This window comes from Grus americana, chromosome 1 (genome assembly GCF_028858705.1).
Source record: "Grus americana isolate bGruAme1 chromosome 1, bGruAme1.mat, whole genome shotgun sequence".
NCBI lineage: Eukaryota > Metazoa > Chordata > Aves > Gruiformes > Gruidae > Grus > Grus americana.
The window spans coordinates 54,960,329-54,987,317 of record NC_072852.1 but is presented as its reverse complement, the minus strand read 5'-3'; the positions used below and the strand labels follow the sequence as shown (position 1 = coordinate 54,987,317).

At 47.6% G+C, this 26,989-nt stretch overlaps 6 protein-coding genes across 6 annotated transcripts; 3 read left to right on the top strand and 3 right to left on the bottom strand.

Moving 5' to 3' along the window:
* Nucleotides 1-5,649: 5,649 nt before the first annotated feature.
* LOC129202081 (histone H2B 1/2/3/4/6-like) lies at nt 5,650-13,008 on the bottom strand. The gene is made up of 2 exons (XM_054814126.1): nt 12,265-13,008; nt 5,650-6,014 (listed from the first exon to the last, which is right to left on the bottom strand). The coding sequence occupies exons 1-2, from the start codon at nt 12,639-12,641 to the stop codon at nt 5,813-5,815; spliced, it is 579 nt and encodes a 192-aa protein (XP_054670101.1). The 5' UTR covers nt 12,642-13,008; the 3' UTR covers nt 5,650-5,812.
* On the top strand, nt 10,925-12,016 carry LOC129202114 (histone H2B 1/2/3/4/6). Its single transcript, XM_054814220.1, has 2 exons — nt 10,925-11,408; nt 11,936-12,016. The coding sequence occupies exon 1, from the start codon at nt 10,950-10,952 to the stop codon at nt 11,328-11,330; it is 381 nt and encodes a 126-aa protein (XP_054670195.1). The 5' UTR covers nt 10,925-10,949; the 3' UTR covers nt 11,331-11,408; nt 11,936-12,016.
* Nucleotides 12,978-13,738, top strand: LOC129202099 (histone H2A-IV). The gene has a single exon (XM_054814167.1). The coding sequence runs from the start codon at nt 12,999-13,001 to the stop codon at nt 13,386-13,388; it is 390 nt and encodes a 129-aa protein (XP_054670142.1). The 5' UTR covers nt 12,978-12,998; the 3' UTR covers nt 13,389-13,738.
* Nucleotides 13,739-21,330: 7,592 nt separating this feature from the next.
* LOC129202118 (histone H2B 1/2/3/4/6) lies at nt 21,331-22,108 on the bottom strand. The gene has a single exon (XM_054814235.1). It carries the CDS (start codon nt 21,800-21,802, stop codon nt 21,422-21,424), a length of 381 nt encoding a protein of 126 aa, XP_054670210.1. The 5' UTR covers nt 21,803-22,108; the 3' UTR covers nt 21,331-21,421.
* Nucleotides 22,109-22,112: 4 nt separating this feature from the next.
* Nucleotides 22,113-22,631, top strand: LOC129202106 (histone H2A-IV). The gene has a single exon (XM_054814194.1). It carries the CDS (start codon nt 22,145-22,147, stop codon nt 22,532-22,534), a length of 390 nt encoding a protein of 129 aa, XP_054670169.1. The 5' UTR covers nt 22,113-22,144; the 3' UTR covers nt 22,535-22,631.
* A 43-nt stretch (nt 22,632-22,674) lies between these two features.
* Nucleotides 22,675-24,272, bottom strand: LOC129202071 (histone H1.01). Its single transcript, XM_054814104.1, has 2 exons — nt 23,437-24,272; nt 22,675-23,145 (listed from the first exon to the last, which is right to left on the bottom strand). Exon 1 carries the CDS (start codon nt 24,224-24,226, stop codon nt 23,567-23,569), a length of 660 nt encoding a protein of 219 aa, XP_054670079.1. The 5' UTR covers nt 24,227-24,272; the 3' UTR covers nt 22,675-23,145; nt 23,437-23,566.
* Nucleotides 24,273-26,989: the final 2,717 nt, after the last annotated feature.

Sequence of the window (26,989 nt, the reverse complement as noted above, 5' to 3'; positions counted from 1 at the left end):
CTGGATGGCGTCCCTTCCTTTTAGCAAATCAACTGCACCACTCAGCTTGATGTCATCCACAGACTTGCTGAGGGTGCATTCAATCCTACTATCTGTGTCATTGATGAAGATCCTGGTCCCAGCACAGACACTTGAGGGCCTCCGCTCATTACTGGTTTCCATTTGGACATTGAGCCAATGACTATAACTCTTTGGATGCAAGCCAATTCCTTCTTCAACAGTCCATCCATCAGATCCATACCTCTTGTCTATCACTTTCCATATGCTTTGACATAGCTTCCAGGAGGATCTGCTCCATGATCTTAACAGGCACTGAGGTGAGGCTGACTGGTCGGTAGTTCCCAGTATCCTCCTTTCTACCTATTCCCAGTTATAAAGGAATATCACACCATTTTTAAAAATGACTGTGATATTCCCTTTTCTCCAATCGCTGAGGATTTCACCTGACGACCATGACTTTTCAAATATTATGGAGAGTGGCTTATCAACTACATGTGCCAATTCCCTCAGGACCTTGAGATGTCTCTCATCAGGTCTCATGGACTTCTTTATGTTGTTTCCTCAGATGGTCTCAGATCTAATCTTTTCCTGTGATGGGAGGGATTTTCTTCCCCCTGTCCCTGCCTTGAGCTTCAGGGACTTGAGAGATGTGGGAAGAGTGAAAGATGTGGGAAGAGAGATGTGGGCCAGTGAAAACTGAGGGAAAAAAATTGCTGAGTACTTCAGCCTTCTCCATGTCAGTTGTCACTAGATCTCCTCCCTTATTTATTGGGGGGTACATTTTGTTTAGTCTTCCTTTTCTGATCAACGTACATGCAGAAGCCCTTATTATTATTCTTCACATCCTTTGCCAAATTCAGCACTAGATGTGCCTTAGCTTTCCCGATCCCATTCCTACACACCTGGCAGCATCCCTATATTCTTCCCAGGATGTATGTCCCTGCTCCCAGTACCTGTGCATTTCCTTCTTGCACTTCAGTTCAACCAGAAGGTCCTTACTCAGCCATATTGGTATCCTGCCTTCCTAGCCTACTTTCTTACATGTGGGAATCAAGAGCACTTGTTCTCCAAGAAAAATGTCCTTAAATAGCTGTCAGCTCTGTTCTGCTCCTTTATCCCTGAGGGCAGTTTCCCAGAGGGTCTCATCCACTAGTTCCTTAAACAATTGAAACTTTGCTGTATTAAAATTCAGAGTCTTCACTTTATGTCAAGTTTGTGATGGGCCTGGGCCAAGGCTGCAGCCCAGGCTGCCACCAATCTTGACCTCTCCATTAGTTCATTTGTGTTGGTGAGCAACGGGTCTGGTAGTATTTCTCCTCTGGTAGAACGGTCTTTCACCTGGATTAAAAAATTATCCTGAACACACTCCAGGAGTCTCCTGGATGGCTTACAATTGCTGTGCTGCTTTTCCAGCAGATATCAGGTTGATTGAAGAGCCCTAGCAGGATCAGAGCCTGCACGCGTGATGCTTCCTGTAGTTGAATTAAGACAGCTTCATCAACATCCTCCCCTTAATCGGGCAACCTGTAGCAAATACCAACCATGAGATTTCCTTTGTTGGCTTGGTCTCTAATTTTTACCCATAAGCTCTCAACTGTTCATCACTGGTTTTCAAAGCAACTTTGTGCAATCAATCCATTTTTTTACAGAGAGGACAGCCTCCTCCCCCCTAACCCCCCCCCCCCCCCCTTCCTTGCCTGTCCCTTCTGAACAATTTATAGCCATCAGTTGCAGCACTCTGGTCTTGTGATTCATCCCACCAAGTGAACTATGACCGTGCTAGTTGTACTGTTTGCTCAGAAGGATATATGAAGGCATCCGTCTGACAGATGCAGCTGAGGAGGCAGGACTGTAGCGCATGTATGCATATTTCAAACAGGGTGATCAAGGTCATGCATTAAGCCTACAGCTCCAAAGCCACATTAACATGTTTTTCACATTAGGCTGCCTAATGCTGCACAGCATCTTCAGTATTTTCTCAATCAAGTAGCCCTTCCTGATGCCTGTGCTGCTGAGCATTCATACTTTGTATATGTGATCCAGTTAAATTCATTCTGACTTATTGGTTCTCCAGGTACATAAGAAACTTAAATGAAGTCACAGAGTTACTCAGGCTATTCAAGTCTGCCCTTGATGTAATTGCAGACTTTGGATGATTTTGGATCTTTTTTGTGGATGATGGATTTATTTAAAAACTTGATCATTCCAGACTCTGTATTTTTTGATAACTTCCAAGCCCAGTTAAGGGATAATTCCAAGAATCAGTTCAGATCAATCAAGCAAGCAATCAGTCACTCAAATGATAAAGTTTCTTGTTTAGTATTTAATGTTTCAATGTGATATACATATAATATGTATGAAAATGGTACAGCATTGGATGAATTTATATGTGTATATTAATGGTCTAATGAAAAGCCTAATTTTGCCAGTAGGGAATGTGAATTCAGGTAGAGAGAAAGCAGGCAGTCACCACTCTTCCTTTCTGCTTAACCTATTCCTTTAATAATCTGAGAGGGTCACACAAAAATATGACGTGTCTGGAAAATGTGTGCACAAGCTGGAGACCAAAAGGATGTGTAGAATGGAAACTCTAGGTATCACTAATTTGAGTATATCTAATTGTTCAGGCAAATGTTCAAGATCTTTTTTGGGGGACAAGAACATGTGAAATAATGCATTTTAATGCCACATGAATGTGACATTTCCTTTGCTGCTGCACGCTTTGTGCATGTCATCTGGGATCTCCCAGTGCAGCATGTCTTGACTGCTGTTGCCTGCCCTGTGCATTGGGGAAGAGCATCTCCTTCCCACTGCAGGTTACTCTGGGGGAGTAACTCTCTTTCCTAGGCCATCCATTCCACAAACAGCCTCAGCAAAGGTGCTGCGCCAAATGGCCAAGTTTTTATTTGCATTTCAAGATGGTGAGAACAAAATTTTAGTTTTGACTTCTGCCTGGTCCCTACAGCAGTGTGGGTCTGGTTTTTGTCAGGTGAAATAAGAAGTGACAAATGTGTAATGGTACACCTTGTTGCAGAACTGAACTGTCCTGTATCATCTCCTACAAACCGCAGGTAGCGCAGACAGAGATTGAGTGGCTGAGCCACTTCCTAGCTGCCTGGTACCTTGGCTCAGAAGACCTGTGGTTGATGGTGGAAAGCAATACTACGATGATGGGAAGAGTGCAATCAGTTGCAGTACTTCAGGATGTGGAAGACATCTAAGCTACCCTTCTTCCTTGTAGACTGTGATAAATGCAGAGCATTGCAGGTGAGCACTGAGAAGACAGCTGAGACACTGGAAAGCTGATATCCATGGCTCCTTCCCAGACATTTTGAGGTTGGGAAGACCTATGCATTTCAGAAGGAGCTTGTGCTCCTCTCCTTCTAGGTGATACCCAGGAAGTCATAGCAGGTTTTTTGCTCCCAGGAGCCATTTTGGTTGTTTGCTACAGTCCCTAACTGCTGTTTCCTCCTTCCCCCTTCTCAAAAAAAGAGTGTTACAGGCCTTGCAGATTATTCTGCAAGCTTCCCTGACAAGGTTGCTCTGCATGCAGCCCAGTATTCAGAAAATAAGTGAATCTCATTCACAGAATGAGATCAGCAAAATCAGTAGGATGTACCTATGATACCCCTAATTTTGACAATTCCGTCTCTTAACCTGGCTCATGAGTACGCTGGCTGCCCCACCTGTCAGTAGGACCATTGCAGAGGAAAGTGTGGGGCCATTACCAACATCCACATCCCTACAGGATGGTGCCAACTATCACTTGGGCATACAGGCACTTGATGCAGGTAGTCAATACAGCTCAGCTTTGATTTACAGGTTCCCTGGGATATCTCTCTCTCCTCAGGATATGATGCATTTGCATCATTATGGCACCTCTGCCACTAGCTCTCTCCTTTGTCCATCTCTTTATTGCCTGACTGCACACAGACAACTGAAGCAAGATAGTGAGAGTAATAACTATTTTCTGTTCAGCTGGACAAAGAAATCATCTGTCTTCTCTGGTGCTTAGGAATATCCACGACAAGTTTCTCCTGTCTGTCTAGGCCGACCACAGTGATGTTCAGCACATTACTTGGCTGAGTTACTACAGCTCAAAATCACAATTCAATGTCACAAATCAGGAATCAGGACATTTGATGAGGCAGGGAAGAGGTGGATGCTGCATGTTCAGTAATGACAGGCATTGCTTGCATGCTGTAAGGAAGAAATGGTCCTTCCCTAGGAGGAGGAGTGGGGATGGGAGAATGCTGGTATCCAGCAGCTTCCTGGGAACAAGGGGAATAACAAACAGGAGGCACCTTCAGATGTGTGAGGTGGATAGGAAGAAGGACAGGAGAAGGAAAGAGGAAGGAAAGACAGAACAGGTTGATGGCCACTATTATTGACACCTACTATGCTTTGCGGCCAATATTCATAGAAGCAGGTGCAATATTGAACTGTGTCACTCCAAGTCAGCAACAGGTCATCGTTACACAAATCAAGGGGAGCCTGCCCTGGTATTATCCTAGCATCAGATATTTGAGAAGGTGATGGAACGTTGAGCTAGAAAAAGTGATCTGTGCAGGATCAACAGTGAAGGCTAATGTCTCAGGAACTGCCTGGAAGTGGCTGGATTTTTGCTTCAAACCTCAGATCTGTGTGTCCTGGTTTCAGCTGAGAGAGTTAATTTTCTTCACAGTAGCTAGTATGGGGCTATGTTTTGGATTTGTGTTGGAAACAGTGTTGATACAGTGTTGATAATATAGAGATGTTTTTGTTATATAGACCCGTTGTTGTTGAGCAGTGCTTACAGAGTCAAGGTCTTTTCTGCTTCTCACACTGCCCTGCCAGCAGGATGGCTAGGGGTGTACAAGAAGTTGTGAGGGGACACAGGACAGCTGACCCAAACTGAACAAAGGGATATTCCGTACCATATGATGTAATGCTCGGTTTATAAGGAGCTTGGGGAAGAGGAAGAAGGGAGGCGGCAGCATTCGGAGTGATGGCGCTTGTATTCCCAAGTAACTGTTATGTGTGAGAGAGCCCTGCTTTCCTGGAGATGGCTGAACACCTGCCTGCCCATGGGAAGCGGTGAATGAATTCCTTGCTTTGCTTTGCTTGTGCACACGGCTTTTGCTTTACCTATTAAACTGTCTTTATTTCAACCCCCAAGTTTTCTCACTTTAACTTTTCCAATTCTCTCCCCCATCCCAACGGGGGGGGAGTGAGCGAGTGGCTGTGTGGTGCTCAGCTGCCAGCTGGGGTAAAACCACAACACTATGCTACCATCACTAACACACTAGATGGGGACAGATGTGTAAAGGATGGCTATTTGAAAGGGGAGGAGATTCTCTATTAAGTCTAATTTAACTTAAGTAAATACATTCCTAGGTGAACAAAAAAGTTCAACAGAGTTTGTGGAGGAGCACCAGGAGGTGGCTGCCCCTCAAGGGCAGGTGAACTGGAGACGAGGGGGGACAGTGGGGCAGGCAGGGCCATGCTGTCACCAACAAGGACACAGCCCCACAGCACCCACACATGCAAGTGGGGCAGGGATGGTGGCAGTGATTGGGAACAGGCACAGCCCTAGATCACTGGGCAAGTCTACGGGGACAAGGCTGGGATGAGGTTGAGCCAGGAAAGTGCAGCCAGTGGAGTGAGATGCACAAGAACAGAATGTAAGGTAAAGCAAATGCAACCACAAAGCCAAGAGGTTAAAATCAATGGGTGGAGATCAAGATCTTGAGAAATCCTCAAACAAGTCACCTTCAAGTCTGGCAAAGGGAAAGGGAGAAAGAAGGTCCTAGCAACAAGAAGCATGTTTTCTTTATGGGAACAGAGTCTGACTGGATGCAGAAATACAAGCAGAATGCCGGGAAAACTGCCTGTACACAGTTAATGTGGTGAATAAAGCATTTTTACTCTGCGTTGCCGGCCCAGGGTTTGATTTTCCATCACATGGAACCGGTGCCCAGAACTCCCCTTCCAAATGTCCGTCTGTGTTCAGGGAATCAATTCTTCCATAAGATCTGAAAGCACACAAAAAATTAGGAGAGGAACAGGCTGGCCGAATATCTCTGTGGGCTGTTGCTGCGGGGAAGACAGTGCTTTGCAAGAACAAAAGAGTGCTAAACCCCCTGTCTTCAGATGTGCATTTTTTTTTCTTTGTCTTTGTTCCCATTTCCTTTGACATCAGGTTGGTAGATCCACGCTGAGGAATGAGTTCAGCTTACTCGTTTTCAGCTCTCTATGATATTTAATTCGTGTCTAGAAAGACATCTAACCTTTGTGGCTCGTATGTTTTTGTTTCCATATGCTTGTGGCTTCTGGGCGAAGTTTGATAAGCAACTCCCAAAGGAAAACTGATTTATACTGCCCGGGATTTTTTTCTACCACGCCCTCTGATACTGATTACAGCTATTTCTCATCATCTTTTTCCACGGCACTTATTTTTCTCTCCCAGACAATATGCAATACACACCAGTGTCTATTAGGGAGAAGACTTTAGCAGGCGATAAATCACAGAGAGGTGACACATGTCTGCAAAAAGCCAAAGAGAAGAGGGTTTTAATTTAGATTCTCTTCATGTCAAGAAAAAAAATAATCCTGGAACTATGCGACTTTCTAAAGGCACAAATCGTATACAAACGAAAGTGGCATTTGGTAAAATATTTGTTTATATCGATGATGGTTGCCATAATTTTGAGGAGAGAAGGCACTTCACCCTTCACTGAGAAGAGTAAATTTATTCCCACTTCATGCCAAGATATTCTCACCATTGTTGCTAACTATTCCACTGTGAAGGGACCATATGAGACAGCTAAGGATAACACAGAAAATCAGTTAGTGATAACCAATGTGTTGCTCTTAATTAGGCGAAGGGTGGCTTCCCTGCCAAATCTGTGCACGAATACGTGCTCCTGATGGAAGCGAGGAGGAGACACGATTCTTTCCTTATTATATGCCTCTTGTATGGGCTGGGAGGAAAGTTTCGACTACTGAAAGGAACAATGCCGGGCTGATTCGAGCGCTGCCAATGCGGACTCCCCCTGTGCCGCAAGGAGCGAGGGGAAGCTAAGGGTTCCGCGCCGCACCTTCGCTGCGGGCTCTGCCGGAGTCTCCTTCCCGCCGCGGCCGGAGATCCCTCCCGCGGCCGTATGTGTGCGCGGGGCTCGGAGCCGCAGCTGCAGCCGCGGTGGAGAGGCGATGGAGTGTGTCAGCCTAAAGCTGGACGAAATCAGGGAGGAACCAGCGTGGGAAAATGGAGAGGAGGGGGGCCGGGGGGGGGGGGGGGAGAGGGTGTTGCGTAAGCAGGCTGCCAGCGAGTGCCCTACTGTGACTCGGCCCTGAGCCTGACCGCCGCAGGCTCTCCCCTCGCGTTTCCCGATTCGTGGCTATTTCCGGTATGAGTGAGCTCCGACACGGGTCTGGGCACCAGCAAATGGAGGGACGGGGGGTCTGGGGATGAGTCCAATACTTCCATACGGGAAAAAAACACGGCTTTTTACTTCAGCAGTTCCCACACTTAGAAAACTTCCACGTACAATCGTTTTTCCCTCGACGACCAACCACGACAGAGCCTCAGTACCGAAAGGCGAAGCAGGGCAGGGTTGCTGCCCGCCCCACGCCGGTCCCTCTTGCACAGGGCGGGCGAGGTGAGGTGCAGCGGCGGGGAACGGGGGGGAAGGTTTCGCTCCTCCCCCGAGCTGCTCCGGGACACTGCTGGGAGCACTCTGTTTCCGCACTCTACCGCTGAAGCCCCGTAAGGGTTAATTCGGGACCCATGAGTATGGCAGCTCCGTTCCAAGGGCTTCCGGCAGCGGTGCAAGAAACAGAAGGTAATTGAGCCCCTAACACGAATGTTTCCAGGAAGGAATAGCCAGATGAGTCAAATACAAATTCGTTAAAGGAACGCGTGTCTGATTAACATCTCAGTCGAAACGCGAGACCGGGAGAGAAGCCGGGAGCGCGGCCGGGAGCAGAGGTCCGTGGGACGCGGCGCCGGGACCAGAGAGGAACGAGCCGCGACTTTACGCTGGGCGCAGCCGCCGAGCTCTTGATCGCAACAGGCACCTCCGCGATCATCTTCGTCTTACGTAGAGGCTGCGCGGAGGTGGGTCCTACCGCCGAGTGAGCCTCGGGCACGGTGGGTAGCAGGGCAGCGCCATGCTCGGCAAACGGGCATACGGAAATCCAGGGGTAGGGAGGTAGTCCCGGCGCTGTGCTGTCGCGGCTTGCGCAAGCTCGACGGAAGAAACCTGAAATGAAACTAGTAAAAGACGATCTATGTGAAGTGCACAACACACTCACTCCCATGTCATCAAGCAGCCGGAGAAGGAAGACCTGATGTCCCCTTCCAAGTGTTCGGGGGTCCCAAGACGGAGCACTTGTTACCTTAGAGACGGCTTCTCTCAACAGCCCACTGCTGTGTTCCTTTACACTGCTTTGTTCTGGAAACAAGCCTTCACTTCCTTAACGTTCAATACCATGTCCCCGGCACACACATCGCACTAAGTTTCACCGAAACACACATCGTACTGTGCTCCCGAAAAAGATAATGCATCCCGAAACACACATTAGATTTTCACTCCCCGACGCAAACATCGCTGTGCACCGCCCGACACACACATCGCTCTGCGCTGAAGGAAACACACATCACTCTGCGTACGGCACTGCCACCGCTCTGCCCCTTCCCAAACACACATCGCTCTGCACCCGACGGAGCATAGATCGCTCCGCTCTTCCCTACACACGTATCGCTCCGCACCGAAGGAAACACACATCGCTCTGCACTGGCTGACAAACACATCGCTCATCGTCCCACGGTGCACGCATAGCCCTGCGTACGAAAGTCCCGACTTTCTGCGCCTGCTGAAACACACATCGCCCAGCGTCGTCGTCCCCCTCCCTTTCCGAAACACATCACTCTGCACCGAAGGACACACACAGCGCTCTGCGCCGACTGCCACACACATCGGTCAGCGCCCGAGGGCGCACACCGCTCTGCTTCTGCCGTACACACACATCGCTCTGCTCCCGGAACGCTCTCATCGCCCTGCTCCGGCTGGCTACACATCGCTCCGCACCCCACCACACATATGCCACCGCGCATATGGTTCTGCGGCTACGACAAACACATCACTCGTCTCTCCACGTCAACACACATCGTCCTGCGCCCCAAAGACACGCGCATTGCTCCGCGCGCCACAGCGCGCACGTCTCCCATCGCACCACAGTTCCATCTCTCTGAGCATCCCGGAACACACACCTCTCTGCTCCCACAACATACACTACGCCCTGAGCCCATCCATACACACATCGCTCTGCTCCGACTGACAAATACATCGCTTAGCGCCCGAAGGTGCACGCATCGCTCCTCTCCTATAAACGCATCGCTCTGTGCCGACGGACACACATCGCACCGCTCCCCGAACACACTCCCATCGCTCTGCAGTGGCTGACAAACACATCGCGCTGCCCCCCACCGCGCACAATTCGTCCTGCGTACGACACTCTCATCGCCCAGCGCTCCGCCACGCACACGTTCCCCTGCGTACGACGCAGCCATCGCTCCGCGACCCCCGAAACACATCTAAGTCTTCCCCAAAACACACCGCCCTGCGCACCCAAACCACATTCCCCTTACGTCCTGACACACACAGAGGTCTGCACCTCCCGAAACACACATCTCTCTGCTCCCCACGACAGCACACTGAGCGCCCTGAGCCCAACACCACACTCAGCGCCCTGCACCGACGGACACGCACACAGCGCTTTCCACTTCCCGAAACACACATCGCTCAGCACCTCAACGACGAGCACACCGCTGCGCTCCTCCCCTACGCACACACCGCTCTGCGCCGATGGAGACACCCACCGCTCCGCTCCCCAAAGACACTCCCGTCGCTCTGAGCGGGCTCACGGCATCGATCGCGGCTCCGCGCGAGCTGACCGCAGCGATCGCAGCTCCGAGCGGGCTCACGGCATCGATCGTCGCTCCGCGCGGGCTGACCGCAGCGATCGCGGCTCCGCGCGGGCTCACGGCATCGATCGTCTCTCCGCGCGGGCTGACCGCAGCGATCGCAGCTCCACGCGGGCTGACCGCAGCGATCGTCGCTCCGCAATGTACAAATCTCCCTGCGCCCCATGAAAACCCCATCCTTCTGCTCCCACGACACACGCACCGCACATATGGCTCTGCGGCTACGAGAAACACATCTCTCTAAGCCCCACGACAACACCCACATCGCTCTGATCATCGCACAACACATAGTGTTCTCCGCCACAAGCATACCCGAATCGGTCCGCGCCCCGTCCTGTCTACGACATAGCCATCGCTCTACCACTCACGAAACACGTCGCTCTTCATCCTCCTCGAAACACACGGGGCCCCCAAAACTCATTATCCTTATGCCCCGACACGAACACTGCTCTATGCTCCCCCCGAAATGTATCGTCCTGAGCCCGACACACACATAGCTGTGCGCGACAACGGACACACAGATCGCTCTACCTAGACTGACAAACATCCCTCCACTCCTCCCCCTCGCACACATCGCTTCGCTCCCCGAAGACACTCGCATCGTTCTGCAACGAGGGACTACGCATCGTTCAGTGCCCCGCGATACTGCCGCCCTACGGTACGCGAAATACACGTTCCTTTGCTCCCCAGGAGACACAGAGGGCCGCCCACATATGCCTGCGGCGATCAGAACACATCGCTCTTCTCCACGCGACGCATCGTCGAAGCGTCCGAATCCCCACACATCGTTGCGCAACATCGCCCTGGCCGGTAACACCCCCCCCCCCCCCGCCGCAATGCGTCACATGAACACAGGGAGGAGTTAGAACCTCCTCCCTGCAACCTTCCCCACTGATATAAAAGGAGCTCCCGCCGGCAGTGGTGTTGCCGTGTGCTTCGTAAGCGCTGCTTGTGGGTGAGCGAGAGGTGCGCGTTTGCTGCGATGCCCGAGCCGGCCAAGTCCGCCCCCGCGCCCAAGAAGGGCTCCAAGAAGGCGGTGACCAAGACGCAGAAGAAGGGCGACAAGAAGCGCAAGAAGAGCCGCAAGGAGAGCTACTCGATCTACGTGTACAAGGTGCTGAAGCAGGTGCACCCCGACACGGGCATCTCGTCCAAAGCCATGGGCATCATGAACTCCTTCGTCAACGACATCTTCGAGCGCATCGCCGGCGAGGCCTCGCGCCTGGCGCACTACAACAAGCGCTCCACCATCACCTCGCGGGAGATCCAGACGGCCGTGCGGCTCCTGCTGCCCGGCGAGCTGGCCAAGCACGCCGTCTCCGAGGGCACCAAGGCTGTCACCAAGTACACCAGCTCCAAGTAAGCTGCGTCTGCATCCTGTGCCAGACCTGCTCCACCCAAAGGCTCTTTTAAGAACCACCAACCCTTTACATTTGAAGAGGTCTGTCACTGGTGTTTTCTGCAAGTTATTTAACTTACCTGTCTTCTAAGTCTTACTTGCATACTGTCCTTCGGGACCAGTTTTGCATCAGCTATTGCAGTTTTTCTTATGTCTGAGTCTGAGGTCTTAACCTGATGCTCTAAACCGCAAAATGACAGAAACTTCGGAAGCGCCCATAAGGGGGCAGCAGGGACAAAGAAAGTGCAGTCGTTGACGCACGATTAGACCTTATCTATCTTAATGTCAGTCCATTCTGAAAACAGTAACAGTCTCGTATTAAGAACTTCAGAATAAAGAAATACTAGGTAATAGCTTATATAATCATTTAGGGCATACATTGTAAATAGATTTTTTCCAGATAGGCCTGACCAAAGAAACAGAGCAATAAAAAAGTGTTTTCTGACTGATTAGACACGTTTAAATTATATTAGCATGTGTCCGAGTGATAACATGGTGTGAGGAGGTGGAGAAGGGATGGACCAGGCTTGAGGCGGGGAGTACCTGCACAATAACTACTCTTTCACTAGGCAATGGCACGCAGGAAGCAGACATAACAGAGAAGGCATCTTTACAGAAAAACAGCAATCAAAGCAGCCCACAAGACCACATACAAACGGGCAGTATGAAGATTGCCAGTAATGGCAGGGTTCAGCCATAAAGAGGTAAGTGTTGTTATTAGTACTAAACTATGCTAGGGCTTTTACACAACTGAGACTGAACATTCATCATTAATATAATAACATATACCATCAGTAAAACTGAAGTAGAATATAGAAATTAAAGCTCTTTTACTGAAAACGTGGGTGGCTCTTAAAAGAGCCTTTGGGTTAAAACAGTCTTTCACACAGATATTTACTTGGAGCTGGTGTACTTGGTGACAGCCTTGGTGCCCTCGGAGACGGCGTGCTTGGCCAGCTCGCCGGGCAGCAGGAGCCGCACGGCCGTCTGGATCTCCCGCGAGGTGATGGTGGAGCGCTTGTTGTAGTGCGCCAGGCGCGAGGCCTCGCCAGCGATGCGCTCGAAGATGTCGTTGACGAAGGAGTTCATGATGCCCATGGCCTTGGACGAGATGCCCGTGTCGGGGTGCACCTGCTTCAGCACCTTGTACACGTAGATCGAGTAGCTCTCCTTGCGGCTCTTCTTGCGCTTCTTGTCGCCCTTCTTCTGCGTCTTGGTCACCGCCTTCTTGGAGCCCTTCTTGGGCGCGGGGGCGGACTTGGCCGGCTCGGGCATCGCAGCAAACGCGCACCTCTCGCTCACCCACAAACAGCGCTTACGAAGCACACGGTAACGCTGCTGCCGGCGGGAGCCCCTTTTATAGAGCGCTCGGCGAGGCCCCGGCTCGACGCCGTCGCATCGCTATTGGTTGAAAGTTCTACTTCTGGTCGTCACCAAGCCCTAAGCTTTGCTATTGGGCACCTCTCGATCCGCGTTCCCATTGGCTGCCGGAACAACGCCTTCTTCCTGGCCTATCAGCGGTGGCACCGCCGCTCCGCCCGAGGCGAATATAAGCGGGCGTGCGCGGCCCGGCAGCTCATCGTTGTTTCTGCGGAGCTGCTGCTGCTGTTCTCAGTTCGCTGAGTCGCTGCCATGTCGGGCCGCGGGAAGCAGGGCGGGAAGGCGCGCGCCAAGGCCAAGTCGCGCTCGTCGCGGGCCGGGCTGCAGTTCCCCGTGGGCCGCGTGCACCGCCTGCTGCGCAAGGGCAACTACGCGGAGCGGGTGGGCGCCGGCGCCCCGGTGTACCTGGCGGCCGTGCTGGAGTACCTGACGGCCGAGATCCTGGAGCTGGCGGGCAACGCGGCCCGCGACAACAAGAAGACGCGCATCATCCCCCGGCACCTGCAGCTGGCCATCCGCAACGACGAGGAGCTCAACAAGCTGCTGGGCAAGGTGACCATCGCGCAGGGCGGGGTGCTGCCCAACATCCAGGCCGTGCTGCTGCCCAAGAAGACCGACAGCCACAAGGCTAAAGCCAAGTGAACGCATCTAAGACTAATCAAAAGAAAAAAAAAAGGACAAAAAAGGCTCTTTTCAGAGCCACTCACAATGATCATAAAGGGTTGAGTTGCTCTCTGCGGTTTCGGTTTCTCTGATGAATGCAAGCCGAATCATGTACGCCGTTTGTTTGGTTTTTTTGGACTGTGCGTGCCTCTGCTATGCTACTCTCCCTTCCTGCCTATTTTTTAAAAGGAGGTTGCTTTTTTGTTAATACTAAATGTTACTTAAAAAATTGTGCTGATCTACTGAGGTATTTAATTTAGTTGTTTGTTGCCTTTTATAACTTTTTCCTATTTTAATAAAATATGCTTTGAGAAAGTGTGCACTTTTAACACCAGCAGTGGCAACTATCTTTTCGTATAACAATGCAGTAAGCATTGCATCTCCTAGTAAGCAAACTGGCTTTGCTGTAAATGGTTTAAGCAGTATTTATTTATTAGATGGCGAAATAAACCGAACTTTTTGTATGTATTTAGATTACTTCTGTTGGAGAGTATCAGTAGCCGATCACTGTTGCACCTCCCTGCAACGTAGAATTTTCAAACTCGGGGGGTTTGGGGGGAGCAAAGCACACGCACAAAAAATTAAACCCTGAAGAAATCACGTGGTCCCGGCCGCGACCCTGGACCCGTTCTTTCGCAACAGGAGGGGTGCTCCCTGTCTCTGGCCCCTCATTGACTTCCGGGTTTTCGTTGCGTTTTAATACTATCGTGTGAGAGACTTCAGCTAACTTTCCCTGGCAAAACTAACTCTGCAGAGCGCTAGGGAAAGATTTCAGGCAGCGGAGGGTTACTCATGTTCTCAGTGAGCTGGCCACCGCAGTGACGGCTGGTGCGTTAACCTGCAACGAGCACTATCGCTTTTAATTTCGTTTTTCTCGTACTGCTGGCTGGATCCGCCCCCTCTTCTCCGTGAGATACGGAGAATTTTCGAGCTCCTACCTCGTTTTCGGAGAAGGTGAGGGGCTCTTCGAAGAGCTGCTGCCATTCTAGCAGGGCACACTCTTGCCTTAAGGTTGCTTCTCTACTGTGATGCCACCCTGTTTGCTTCCGATTTCTTTCTGGCTTTAGCGGGGCTCCTCGCTTTTTTTTTTTTTTTTTTTTTTTTTTAAATCCTTGCAGTCTTGTGCAGGCTCTTGGCCACAAAGGCCACCAGCTGCTTGACTTTCCTCGGGCTCTTTTTTGCACTCTGTGGAGACGGACATGGCCTTAGTGATCATTTCGGTGTCGCTGGAGTAACAGGAGCGGTTTTGAACATGACCACAGTTTCCCCCATCTCTGTTCTCCAGCATAGGGAAAAGAGAGAGGTGGGCTAATCTTTCTGGACCTGGTGTTCACTGAGTTTAGCTTTCCTAAAATTGAGTCGGTAATAAGTTCACCCATCTACAAGGGAGGGAAGTCTCCATTCCCCTCCGTGTCTCTCTCTCCCATATAATGAAACTGCTGTCTGCATATCGAAACCACTGGGAACTGTAGCAAAAATGGGGAAGGGTCCTGTGAAAGCCCCTGGGTACATGTGCATCATCTCGATGTTGTGCGAGAGGATTTAAATTCTAGTTTCTAGACTGTAGAAATTTCCAAGAAGACAATCTTTTGGATTTCTTTCCCTTATAAATGAATGCTCTAGTATCAACAGTACAAATGTAATATTGCAGAAGATATAGTATTCGTTATTATTCTTGTAAGTTTTCCTCTTATTTCCCTGTTGCAGAAGGCGTTTAGGCATTATGTAGCTCTAGTTTCAAATCATATATCTGGGAAACAAAGCCTTAAAAAACCAATTGGGCTGCGTGAAGTTTAAACTGTGAAGGGCCGCAAGGCCTCAAATGCATATTGTATATCCAGACACTTTCGTGAAGATGCTTCATAGATGTGGCTTACCAAAACTCGGGTAAGTGGTCAGATTGGGTTGAAAATATATATATTTTTTTTTTTTTTTTAACAAGGCGAGTGTAAACATCTGCAGTCTCCTATAAGCGGCACAGACGGATTATCCCCCGGTTATTTCTGTAACATCAACTCGTTTTTGCAACAGCAGAATGGGAGAGGAAGGTGAAAACGCCTGTCATCAGGAGACAAAGAGAAATCTACCTACTTGAGTCCGTGTGAATGGGACCACTCAGCAGCTCTGACGAACCGGCGCTCCGGGCGGCCTGGCAAAAGTCAGCGCATCCCCCGGCGTCCCTCCCAGCGGGTCCCGAACCCCCACCGCTCCCGCGCAGCTCGGCTGCTTGAAGGGACAGCCACCACCGCACATCACTCTTCATCCATCGCGCTTGCGGAAAGGAGGACTTGCGTTGTTTCCGACAGCGGACCGTACAGTAGCACCCGGATTGAAGAGATGGCTGCACATGGAAATGAATTAATTATATACGATTTTGTTTCTTTCTTCGTTGCGCGTTTTATTCCTTGAGTGAGGGAAATAGAAAAAGAAGCAAAACACTCGAATGGGCTTTTAATATCTACTAAACAATATTGGCTTTACTGCGTGATTAAATCCCACGAGTTTAATTTGGGTACGTTAAAGGAGGAGAGCTCAGGCTGAAGCCGAGATAGCTCGTCCCTGCGTAAATGCAGCTGGTGGCGGATAACGGAGTGGGCAGTCCCCACCAGGACCCCCTCCCTCATTTCTCCAGTGACGACGAAACTTTCCGGGTTTGTCGGTCCGGCCGTGGCAAGCGGAGATTTTCCTGCTCCCCACGCCGGTGCCGGAGATGGGAGGGTTAAGGGACGATCCGCTTCCAGGGGAGGAGGGAGCCGGGTTCCGTTGAGGACGAGTCGAAGGAGGGAGTGAGGTGTAACACGGGCTGATTCGAGAAGAGAAGCGGGGGGGGAGGCCGGGCTGGGCGGAGAAGGACGACGCAGAGGGGATGGGGGCGTTGAGGGCGATGGAGGCTGAGCGGGCTACGCTGCTTCTGCGGTATCCTCCAAACCCCCTGCACTGCAAGAGGCGCCTGGGAACAGCGGGGAGAAGGTAAGGAAAAGGGTCGGATATCTCCGAGAAAGGCAGAGCAGGGGCCCGGGTTTTTAAACCCAGAAACAAGCTATTTCCTTTTCACTAATTAAAGTATCTTTAACACTTTCATTGTCAGGAAATAAACCTGTAGGGTAAGCGGAAAAGTCCACATTATTCAGTTCAGATAAATGCTGTAAATAAACCCCTGTTCTTCTGAAGCTTCCTGACATCCCCTGTTGTTTACACCCTGTGTCATTTCCTGCTGAGAAATAGTCATTTGTGCAAATGTTCTCATGTGGAAAATACTGTAAAAATGAAAAAAAGAGTAAAAGACTTATCCGCCTTCATGGTGTTATGAAAAGGCTTAATCTCTCTGATAGTCTTTATTAACGCTTTAGAAACCTTCGTTGTTTGATTTTCGTCCCGTCGATAAACGCACAATTAGAAGCTGCTACTATAAGCCTGAATTCCCACCTGCATTCCCCTCTACTTCCAGCCCTTGTCACCAGTGGGACTTGTGTCATATCCTGAGCTGTGCTGTGCTCTGATACAGGCTTTGGGAACCCAAGGACTCATTTTTTTTTCCTTTACAATCTGAACCAGGCACATTTCATTACCGACCAAAAAGCATTATGTCAAAGTGTATGTAAGACCAAATCTTTTCTTCCCTAGCTGCAGTTAATACTTACTCCCTCAATGCTAATTATTTTGAAATATAATCTTTTTTATTAAAACTGGAAAAGAAAGTCTCTGGGAAACTAGCGTAGCAATAATTTCCCCTGTGCGTTGAATAATTGTAATCTCTGGCCACTAGGAAAAACAGTTTGATTTCATAAATAGGTGAGCAGATATTGATTTACTCCACTTAAAAAACAAACAAACAAACAAACAAACCAAAAGCAGGAAGTAGTATAAAATTGCTATAGCCAGTGTGTGATTTGGTCAGGTTTTGGATCAGGTGTATGATATCTATTTCTTGTTTCTGATTCATTGTCTGGTCAGTTAACTGTGGAATACAGTTATTTGTTTGCCCAGCTGAAATTTATTTTGCAGAAATAAAAGCACTTTAAAAAAAAAAAACAAAAACATGATGATTAATAAATATAAGTTTTACTGTAGATATGCTGATCTAGAGAAGATATATGTCTTTGCAGAATCCTACTAACTTCTTTATTAAAAATAAAATACGGGATTTTTTTGTAACTGTTTGGATTGTTCTTTAGTATTCTTTATGGCTGGTTATTCACTACAGGAGTAAACTGTAATGTAACTCTGATAATTTGATATACAAAAGGATGATGATCTAAAAAAAGTATTTTGACAAAAACGTTTGTATAACCAAAAATAAATATACCCTATATTTCAGTTGCTGTGAATAAAGAGGTATTTTGAAGACAGACATTTAGGATAGATAAAAATATAGTAGAAAGGGCCTGTTTAAATATTATTCTAGCACTTCCCAGTATTGAGAATTGTTAGGATTGATAGACTTGCTTAGCACTAGAAGCTAAAGTAGTTGAGGCCTTAGGCTGCAAGAGCTGATTGAGAGTAAACTTTTTGATAAAACTAAGGCTGCAAACACTGAACTAGCTGAAAACGGCAGATGCGAGCAGAATGAAGACAATAAGGAGGTAAGGAACAAGAAAACAATTCCAAGAGAATGAGGCAACTTCAGAAGGCGACCTGCCCAGTGACCAAGAAAACCAATAAGAAATCAAGAGACCACTGTCCAGAATTAAGTAACTGGACTTGGGGATCGGGTGCTGGGTGGTATATAATTGGGGGGGGGGTGTGCGATCTGGGGTAGGGGTACCTCTTTAGAGGCACCCAGCTTGAGCTGCTCTGAGTGTCTGATAAACAAACCACTTATTTACTCAGCATACTGGAGACTCATCTTCTTCAAGCAGGAACCTAGGGCCAAGCCCTGTTGAAATGGCATCTGCATAATTCCAACCATGGTCTGGGTGGCAGCGGCATAATTCCTACTACACCAGGGTGATGTATTTGAACACTGTGCATCTTTCTTGTTAAAGGAGTAGCTGCTGCCCGTGCAATCACACACCATTCATGGTGTCACACGCAGAGGCACATTTATTCTTGGGCACACTTCCTGCTTCTTCAGGCTTGACCCTAGGTTTCCTGCAGCACAGTCTCAGGCATCAGATTTTATAAAAGAATTAATTTAATTGAAAGGTGCAGCAGTAGGATCAGCCAGGGCTGGGTGCCTCCAAAGAGAGGGACCCATAACAAAGAAATCCCGGGGCAATTATACCCTTGGGTCCCATACATCTGCCCCTCACGCGCTGTCCATGCGTCCTTTGGTGGTGATTTTTGGTCTGGGGTCTTCCTGCATCTAATTGGATTCTTCTCCTGTGTCCAGGCTGGCTCTTATCTTGTTGACTTGCAGTTTCCACAGTTTTCCCCGAAGGTTGGAGCCTCCTTATCATCTGGCTCACACTCCTTGTGCCCCTGCCCTTGCTGGTGGAACATGGAGAACTGAAGAGTCCCAGACTGGGAAAAACACTACCGAGACATCAGTGTGATATCAAAACCTTTCCCATACTAAAAGACTAAACACAGCTCTGTACTAGCTGTGTACTAGGAAAATTACTGAGATAAATACCTCTGTCAGGCCTAAAGGCTTCAGCAAATCTACCCACTCTTGCTAAGTAAAGCTAACAAATAGCACAAATCAGACCCTATTATATTCCTAAGTAATTTATTCTAATTAAAACATACTTATTTATGTTAAACAACTAATAGCCCTCAACATTACTGTTGCTGGGTGATTTCATCTGAGTAGAGTGGATTTAAGAATACAAAGCAAGCTGCTTTGAACTGAGTAAGAATGAACATTAAAGAACATTAAAGATGGTAGAGTATGATGTCACACGATTTTATGTTCACAGTATTTGCTTTGTTAATTTTGAATGCTCATCCTCCTGTAGGATGAAATTGCTGTGTTTGCCATTCTTGCTGAGCCTAAATCCTACTACTTTTACTTCTGCTGAAAAGAACAAGCACACAAAATTTTCCATGGTAGTTGTTTTTTGTCATTTCAGAGACTTTGGTCTTAGCACTGATGGAAAAATAATGGATGTGTTAGAATCAGATCCGTTGACGCGTGTTTGCAGGTAGAAATGCCCCTAATATTGCCTTATCATTCATACTGAGATTGGAAGAAGCAATCATAAGCAACATTTTCTTTTCTGTTGAGTGAAGAGTTTCATAAGCCTAGAAACAATTTCACATACTGAAACAGCCTTAAAAAAAAACCACCAAAACTAAAAAAACAACAACAAACCAACCAATAATCACAAACTGAATTTTCTATGAAAGATGTGTTAATGAAGCACGCAGCGTGGAGCATACAAACTCAAGAAAGGCAAACAGAATGCTTATGGATTCCTGAACTGGGAGGCCAAAAAGGCACCACTGAGCTCAGGCAACAGGTCTGCTATGTGATAACTGCAGTTTGAATTAAGGTCTTTTTTTTTTTTAGGACAACATTACCAGCTTTGACTTTTACATGACGGATTATTGAGAATAATAGCCACTGACAAATTGTTCCAATGATCACCACCACTGTCAAAATCTGAGCACTTTTAGTATACGATATTTTCTAGAGTCCCTTTGTAGTGACACACACATCCCCCTACACAAAAACCTAGAGACTGGAATATACTATGTTTTATTCATCTTTTTTAGGTACTGGACATATAAAGAGGCCCAGAATATGCAAACTATGTTTCAGTTTCCACAAAAGATCTTGGAGACCAGATCTCTAAACTCCATTTGAAGCTGCTGGAAAACTGAGTATGGAAGATGCCTCTTGCCACTGGATATCTGAAATCCAGTTTGAGAGATGCCCATCAACTTTCAAGTTGAAATTAACTTTGATAAATTGGTGGCTAATTGAAGAGAGACCTGGTGCCTGTCTCTGTACCACCAAATGACATGCAGTCAGTACTAGAAAGGTTGACTTTTGTGATTCTGTGGTCCCTGTATTGACTGTGTTCACAAATCCACAGAATATGCTTGGAATTCATTATTATTCAGATCCAGTTTGAGAGAATACAATAGCTTGGATCTGCATGTACTGCAGTGTTTACTTACCCAAGAATACGATGGACTGATTCACCCTGTGCTTTGAGGCTGAAAGACTTTAGGACTGGTTAGTAGCTATATGATAAAGTCTGAGTTTAGTAAGTCAGTCCACAGTGGCTTGTTTCTTATTCGTTAATAGTTTTAATACAACTAATGTCATATAAATACAGGAAATGTCAAGTAGGTATGCAATAATATAACTAAAACCACTAAGTTGAATGAGAGGAATATTCTCTCCCTAAAGCAGTCCAAGGGAGAAGACGTGTAAATTACTGCAAAAGTCACATGCACAGGAGAATTAAGAAAATTGCTGAAAATAAATAACTTTAGAAAATCTATATCATATTGATCACTGGACTATTGGTAACAGCTTATGAAGATAAATGTAACTTGTTACTACATAAATTCTTCTACAGTGCAGTACACTGTAGGCCTCTCACTTTGCTACGAAAAACAGAGAAGACTGAGCACCATCAAGTGGTAGATAATGATACAGCAGTTACCACGATGCAGTGTTGCCATTAGCAATAATTTTCTTTCCCAACTAGAAAAACTACAGAAACAGGGTTTTTCCTTCAATTAACAACGCATATAACATGAACATATCTTAGAATTATGTGATGTATTGCACAAGAAATATACGTACCACAAACTTAAAAGTATAATGAAACGATAAATTAAGAAAATAGTATCACTTGGAAAGAAAACACAAAAAACCTCTAGTTACAGAAACTTTAGTTACAGCAAATCATCTGTTACCTAGAGTATGTGTTCCCTGACACAGAAAATTGGAAGACAGTATCTTATCGAAATTAATCTTATGCAGAATTTTAAAAAACACTGTAAATAATTCATACTAAACTTTTTCCATATTTGACTGTACAGCCCCTTTATTGAAAAGGTAGGTGGCTCTTAAAAGAGCCTTTGGGTTAAAACTGACGGCCCGAGGCGCTCTACTTGGAGCTGGTGTACTTGGTGACAGCCTTGGTGCCCTCGGAGACGGCGTGCTTGGCCAGCTCGCCGGGCAGCAGGAGCCGCACGGCCGTCTGGATCTCCCGCGAGGTGATGGTGGAGCGCTTGTTGTAGTGCGCCAGGCGCGAGGCCTCGCCGGCGATGCGCTCGAAGATGTCGTTGACGAAGGAGTTCATGATGCCCATGGCCTTGGACGAGATGCCCGTGTCGGGGTGCACCTGCTTCAGCACCTTGTACACGTAGATCGAGTAGCTCTCCTTGCGGCTCTTCTTGCGCTTCTTGTCGCCCTTCTTCTGCGTCTTGGTCACCGCCTTCTTGGAGCCCTTCTTGGGCGCGGGGGCGGACTTGGCCGGCTCGGGCATCGCAGCAAACGCGCGTGTATCGCAGACACCAAGTACTGCACAAGCAAGAGCCAAAAGCGAATTGAGGGGAAGGAGCCGCGTGCGACGTATTTATAGCTCCGTTATGCAAATGAGAAGAATTCCCTCTGCGTACTTTTATTGGTCAGAACACAACGACGCGTCATAACCCCAATAAACGTTTTCAATTGGTCGGAATTCGATTCACCTCCTCATTGGCTGCCCAGAGGAGACCTACTTCTCAGCCTATCAGCGAAGGGGCGAGGTGGGAATGCGAGGCTATAGCTGAGGAGCGGCAGACGGTTGTTCTGTTCTGCTGTTGGTTGCCCTTAGAAGAAAGCGAGCATGTCCGGCCGCGGGAAGCAGGGCGGGAAGGCGCGCGCCAAGGCCAAGTCGCGCTCGTCGCGGGCCGGGCTGCAGTTCCCCGTGGGCCGCGTGCACCGCCTGCTGCGCAAGGGCAACTACGCGGAGCGGGTGGGCGCCGGCGCCCCGGTGTACCTGGCGGCCGTGCTGGAGTACCTGACGGCCGAGATCCTGGAGCTGGCGGGCAACGCGGCCCGCGACAACAAGAAGACGCGCATCATCCCCCGGCACCTGCAGCTGGCCATCCGCAACGACGAGGAGCTCAACAAGCTGCTGGGCAAGGTGACCATCGCGCAGGGCGGGGTGCTGCCCAACATCCAGGCCGTGCTGCTGCCCAAGAAGACCGACAGCCACAAGGCTAAAGCCAAGTGAACATCAACGGAAAACCGGCACGTTGTTTCTTCCCGATAACATAATCCAAAGGCTCTTTTCAGAGCCACCCACAAAATCATGAGAGAGCTCAGTTATCCCTACTATAATTATGCTGTTTTATATTAATTACTCAAGCCGTGTTTTTTCTTACTTTCTCCATGTTTATTAACAGTATTTTTGGCTTGGTGATAGTAACAACGCTTTCCATGTTTTTTTGTTAACACAAAACAGTCGTGCCGAAATGTCCTCCCAGAGCAAGTTCTTCCTGGGATGATATATTTTCCGTATAGTTCTTAAGCCGGAGAACACGGGAACAGTGTCTTTCGTCGAGAACTCCTGTTCCGTCCCATCCCCACCCCCCTCTTCCGCGTTTTTCCTTCTCCGAGAGTGGCTGAAACGGCACCAGAGATACGAGGCGAAGGGGAGGGGGGGGAAGGGGCAGAGGGACGGGCTCTCTGCTGGCCAATCCTTAATCAGGGCGGGCTTTTTCAATACTTAAAAGCTCCTTTTCTTTCTCATTAGGAACAAAAGGAATGGGAGAGCTCAAAACTCTTTTCAGGTCAGTAAGGAAAACCCTCCTCCCCAAAAGACAAAAGCATTTAAGGAGACACCTTAAGAGAAATAATACAATAGATTAGACATGGCTCAGTAGTAGCGTGCCTGATAATTGCATTACTTTTGTTACAAAATATATTCTTAAAAAACCGTACATCCGATTTTTATCAAATCATCAAATGTTATAAAACATTGTTTCCTGGTAGTCAAACCAATTACTCGGCAAAAAGGTGTAAAAGTCTACACTTCCCTAAAGCCGCCGCGTTATACCGTGCTCGTTAGCGTTTCTTTCGGTATTCGTGGGGGGGGGGGGGGAAGAAAGACACAATTGACCTCTGACGACTTACGAATTACTGGATCCTTGGCTGCAGGTTACTGCCGACCTCGGTGCCTCAGCTCCTTTAGGGAAAGTGTGGGTGGCTCTTAAAAGAGCCGTTGGATAACAAAATAGGTAGAGCAGGACTCTTCTGGTATAATTTACTTCTTTTTGGGCGCCGCCTTCTTTGCCTTCGCTGCTTTGGGCTTGGCCGCCTTGGGCTTGGCTGCTTTCGGCTTCACAGCCTTTGCCTTGGCCGGGCTCTTCGCTGCCTTCTTGGGGCGTCCTGCCTTGGCGGCTTTCTTGGGGCTCTTGGCCGCTTTCTTGGCCGCCGCGGCCGCCGGCTTCTTCGCTTTCTTGGGGCTCTTCTTCACCGCCGCCGCTTTCTTGGGCTTCTTGGCGGCGCTTGCTGGTTTCTTAGCTGCCGGCTTCTTGGGCTTGGCTGCGGCCGCCCGCTTCTTGGGGGCTTTTTCCTTCACTTCCCCGGGCTTCTTGTTGAGGCGGAAAGAGCCGGAGGCGCCGGTGCCTTTGGTCTGCACCAGGGTGCCCTTGCTGACGAGGCTCTTGAGCCCCAGCTTGATGCGGCTGTTGTTCTTCTCCACATCGTAGCCGCCGGCAGCCAGCGCCTTCTTGAGCGCGGCGAGGGAGAGCCCCTTGCGCTCCTTGGAGGCGGACACGGCCTTGGTGATCAGCTCGGTGACGCTGGGGCCCGCGGGCTTGCGGGCTTTGGAGCCGCCCGCCGCTTTCTTCGGCTTCTTGGCGGCGGCCTTGGCGCCGGGCGCGGGCGCATCGGGGGCGGCGGCGGGAGCGGTCTCGGACATCGCAGCAACGTCCTCTGCGGAGCAGGCGAACACAATTGGGCTGGCGCGGGTCAGATGCTCGTATTTTTAGAGAGGAGCCGCGCGGTGATTGGTGCGTTGCAGAGCCCGCCCCGCTGCACGGCCGGGGAGCCCTTCGGTGTGCTCGATTTGTGTTTCTTTGGACTAACAAAAGTGTATTTTCCTCGGAATTTCTGCCACCAAATCGCCCCATTTCCCCGGTGAGGGAGGAGAAGAGCAGGTACTTGCGTTCGGGAGAGTTTCCAGCCGCAAACACGCGGGCTGAGTTAAAGGAGAGGCGATAAATCCCGTGTGCTGCTGCTGGAGGGACCTCTGAAGAGAGAAACTTTTGTTTTTCCTTGCAAATTAAAAATTTCCTATTGACATAAATGTTACAGCAACGACTCAGTCTGATTCTTTAGAGGGTTTTCTTGGGTTCAAAGCCAAAATTTGCGGATTTAAAGCTTTTTTGACAGTTTAAATTGATTTTGAAGAGGAGGAAGTAACACAAACTCCTCTTTCAGCTCTGAATATGGATTAAGAACCGGTTCCTTTGACCATGTGTTTTACCTCCTAAAACGCTAAAGTCTAGTGAAATAGTGTCTCGTACAACCTCCCATTGCACTTATTATAGAGCCGTAAGCAATTTGTTAATATCTGGAGATTTATGAACACGCAGTTGTTTTATTTTGTCTTCCTGGAATTTCAGTAGAAGGGAGGCAAAGTTACCCTGCTACCTTGTGTTGGGTGTTTTCTTTCTTTTGTTTGTTTTCCATATGAATTTCTGTACCGATTATTAAGCAAATCAAGCTATTTGCTTTTCATGTTGCATGTCACTTTCAAGGAAACAGTCATTTAATGTCTGATGTTACAAAACTGCAGCTTTGTAAAATAAAACAAGCTCCTAAACTTCTGGTGGTATTTACTGAAATTATCTTTATTTCTCTAGTGCTAGTGTAGCAGCTTAGTAGTTATGCTCTTCCTGCCCAGGGAGTATCATCTTGTTATGTATTTTCTCTGATTGTAGTAGAATTTAAAACCATATTACTGGTTGTTTTTTGTGTGGGTTTTTTTTTTTTTAAACACATCTCTCATAGTATGGCTACACAAAGGTTTATCTAAAGCCAATTCTGAATCCACTCTAAATAAAACCCACCTAATTCTTCCTTATGTATTTTACAGCCATCACTGAAATGAGGAAATGCTTTCAGAACAAAAACTAGTGCACTTTGTGATAACCTGAGTTTTAACAAGGGGAGAGGTAGGCCATAGGTCGTTCCTAAAGAACCAGGAAGAATTCAATCAATATTAATATCTGGTTGGAGTCGATGTAGTGTGCTGAACAGAACTGAGCTCTGGAATAATATTTCATGAATCTGCACCTGATTATAAACAAGTGTATTATCCATTGCCTTTTGTAGTTATTTAAGAATCACAAAGACTACACTTCAGCCCTGCCCTCTAATTTCCTTTGATGTAACCAGATATAACATATAATGTAAAGACTGTATTTAAGTAGATACTACAAACCAAAATTTCAGATTTTATGAATAGGTAGTTTTAGGTAAGTGTAATCCTATTTTCACCTCTTTTTTTTTTTCATTTACAATAGCTGGTTTTTAAATACTAAATGTGTATATTACATGAAAACACTTTGCTGTAAAATTGTGTTTCAGTGAATATGAAACTATGAATAAATGCAATGAAGGGAAAAATCACAACCTGTACCCCAGAAGAAAAAAATATCAGGAAAAAGGTTGCAGGAAAAGTGCATCTGAACTCTGTAATGCTTCAACAGGAATATAATTGAGAGAAGGTCTAATGAAATTGGGACTTTCAGAGTCTTGCTGGTAAAAGCTGTGTAACATAAAATAAGGATACAGGAATGAAATAAATTGGAGTGGGTGTGGATATTGAAGATATACCTTCACAAATTACCAAAACTGAAGTAAAATAAATACATATATTGTTAAGCCTATATCATATATGTGTTTGTAAATCAATGAATGAGACTTTCCATTGATTTAACTACATAGTGAAATAAAGTAGCAACACTGGGAAGAGATGACACTTAGCACCTACCAAGATGCTTTATAGCGCATAAACAGAAGAAAAGCGTAGACTGTGAGTGACATGTCAGCAAAATGAAATCTCATGTTGCCTACTCTTGTTATTTTGAACTCATACACATTTACTTCAGTAACCTTCACTGGAGGAGATTTAAATACTCCAGACCTCAGCTGTGGCTTCATAGAGTGGTTCATTCACATTTATTGGTGGCTGAAATTGAGGTGGGTAAAATGGTCACCATCCCAGTTGTCTGCCTGGCTTTTCTCCCAGCAGTTGCTACCCTCCCCCTATTCCCAGTAGGGATAGCTAATAATATGTGTAGCAGCTTCTGATCTCCAACAGTTACAGTCTACTATCTTAAAATAAACTGAAGTAACTTCAGAAATTTCACAGAGACACAGAGAGAAACTGTGATCTTTCTTTTTTAATGGCTTGACAGCAGAGACATAACTTTAGCGATGTGGAATTGCTGCTTGGTACACGTGGTGTTCTCTACATGAAGGAAATTCATGCAGGAACAAAATTTTGGAAAGTTAAGGTAGATTTGGCAATTTTAAAAAGAGTTTGCTCTGCAGTCAGAGCAGATAGTTTAGAAGGAATGAACAGATGTACTCAGGCAAAGAAAAAATGTGGCGAAGGATTATATAAAAGGCAGGAATGGCAGTTTCACCTCCAGCTAAGCAAATGAAAAAAGGA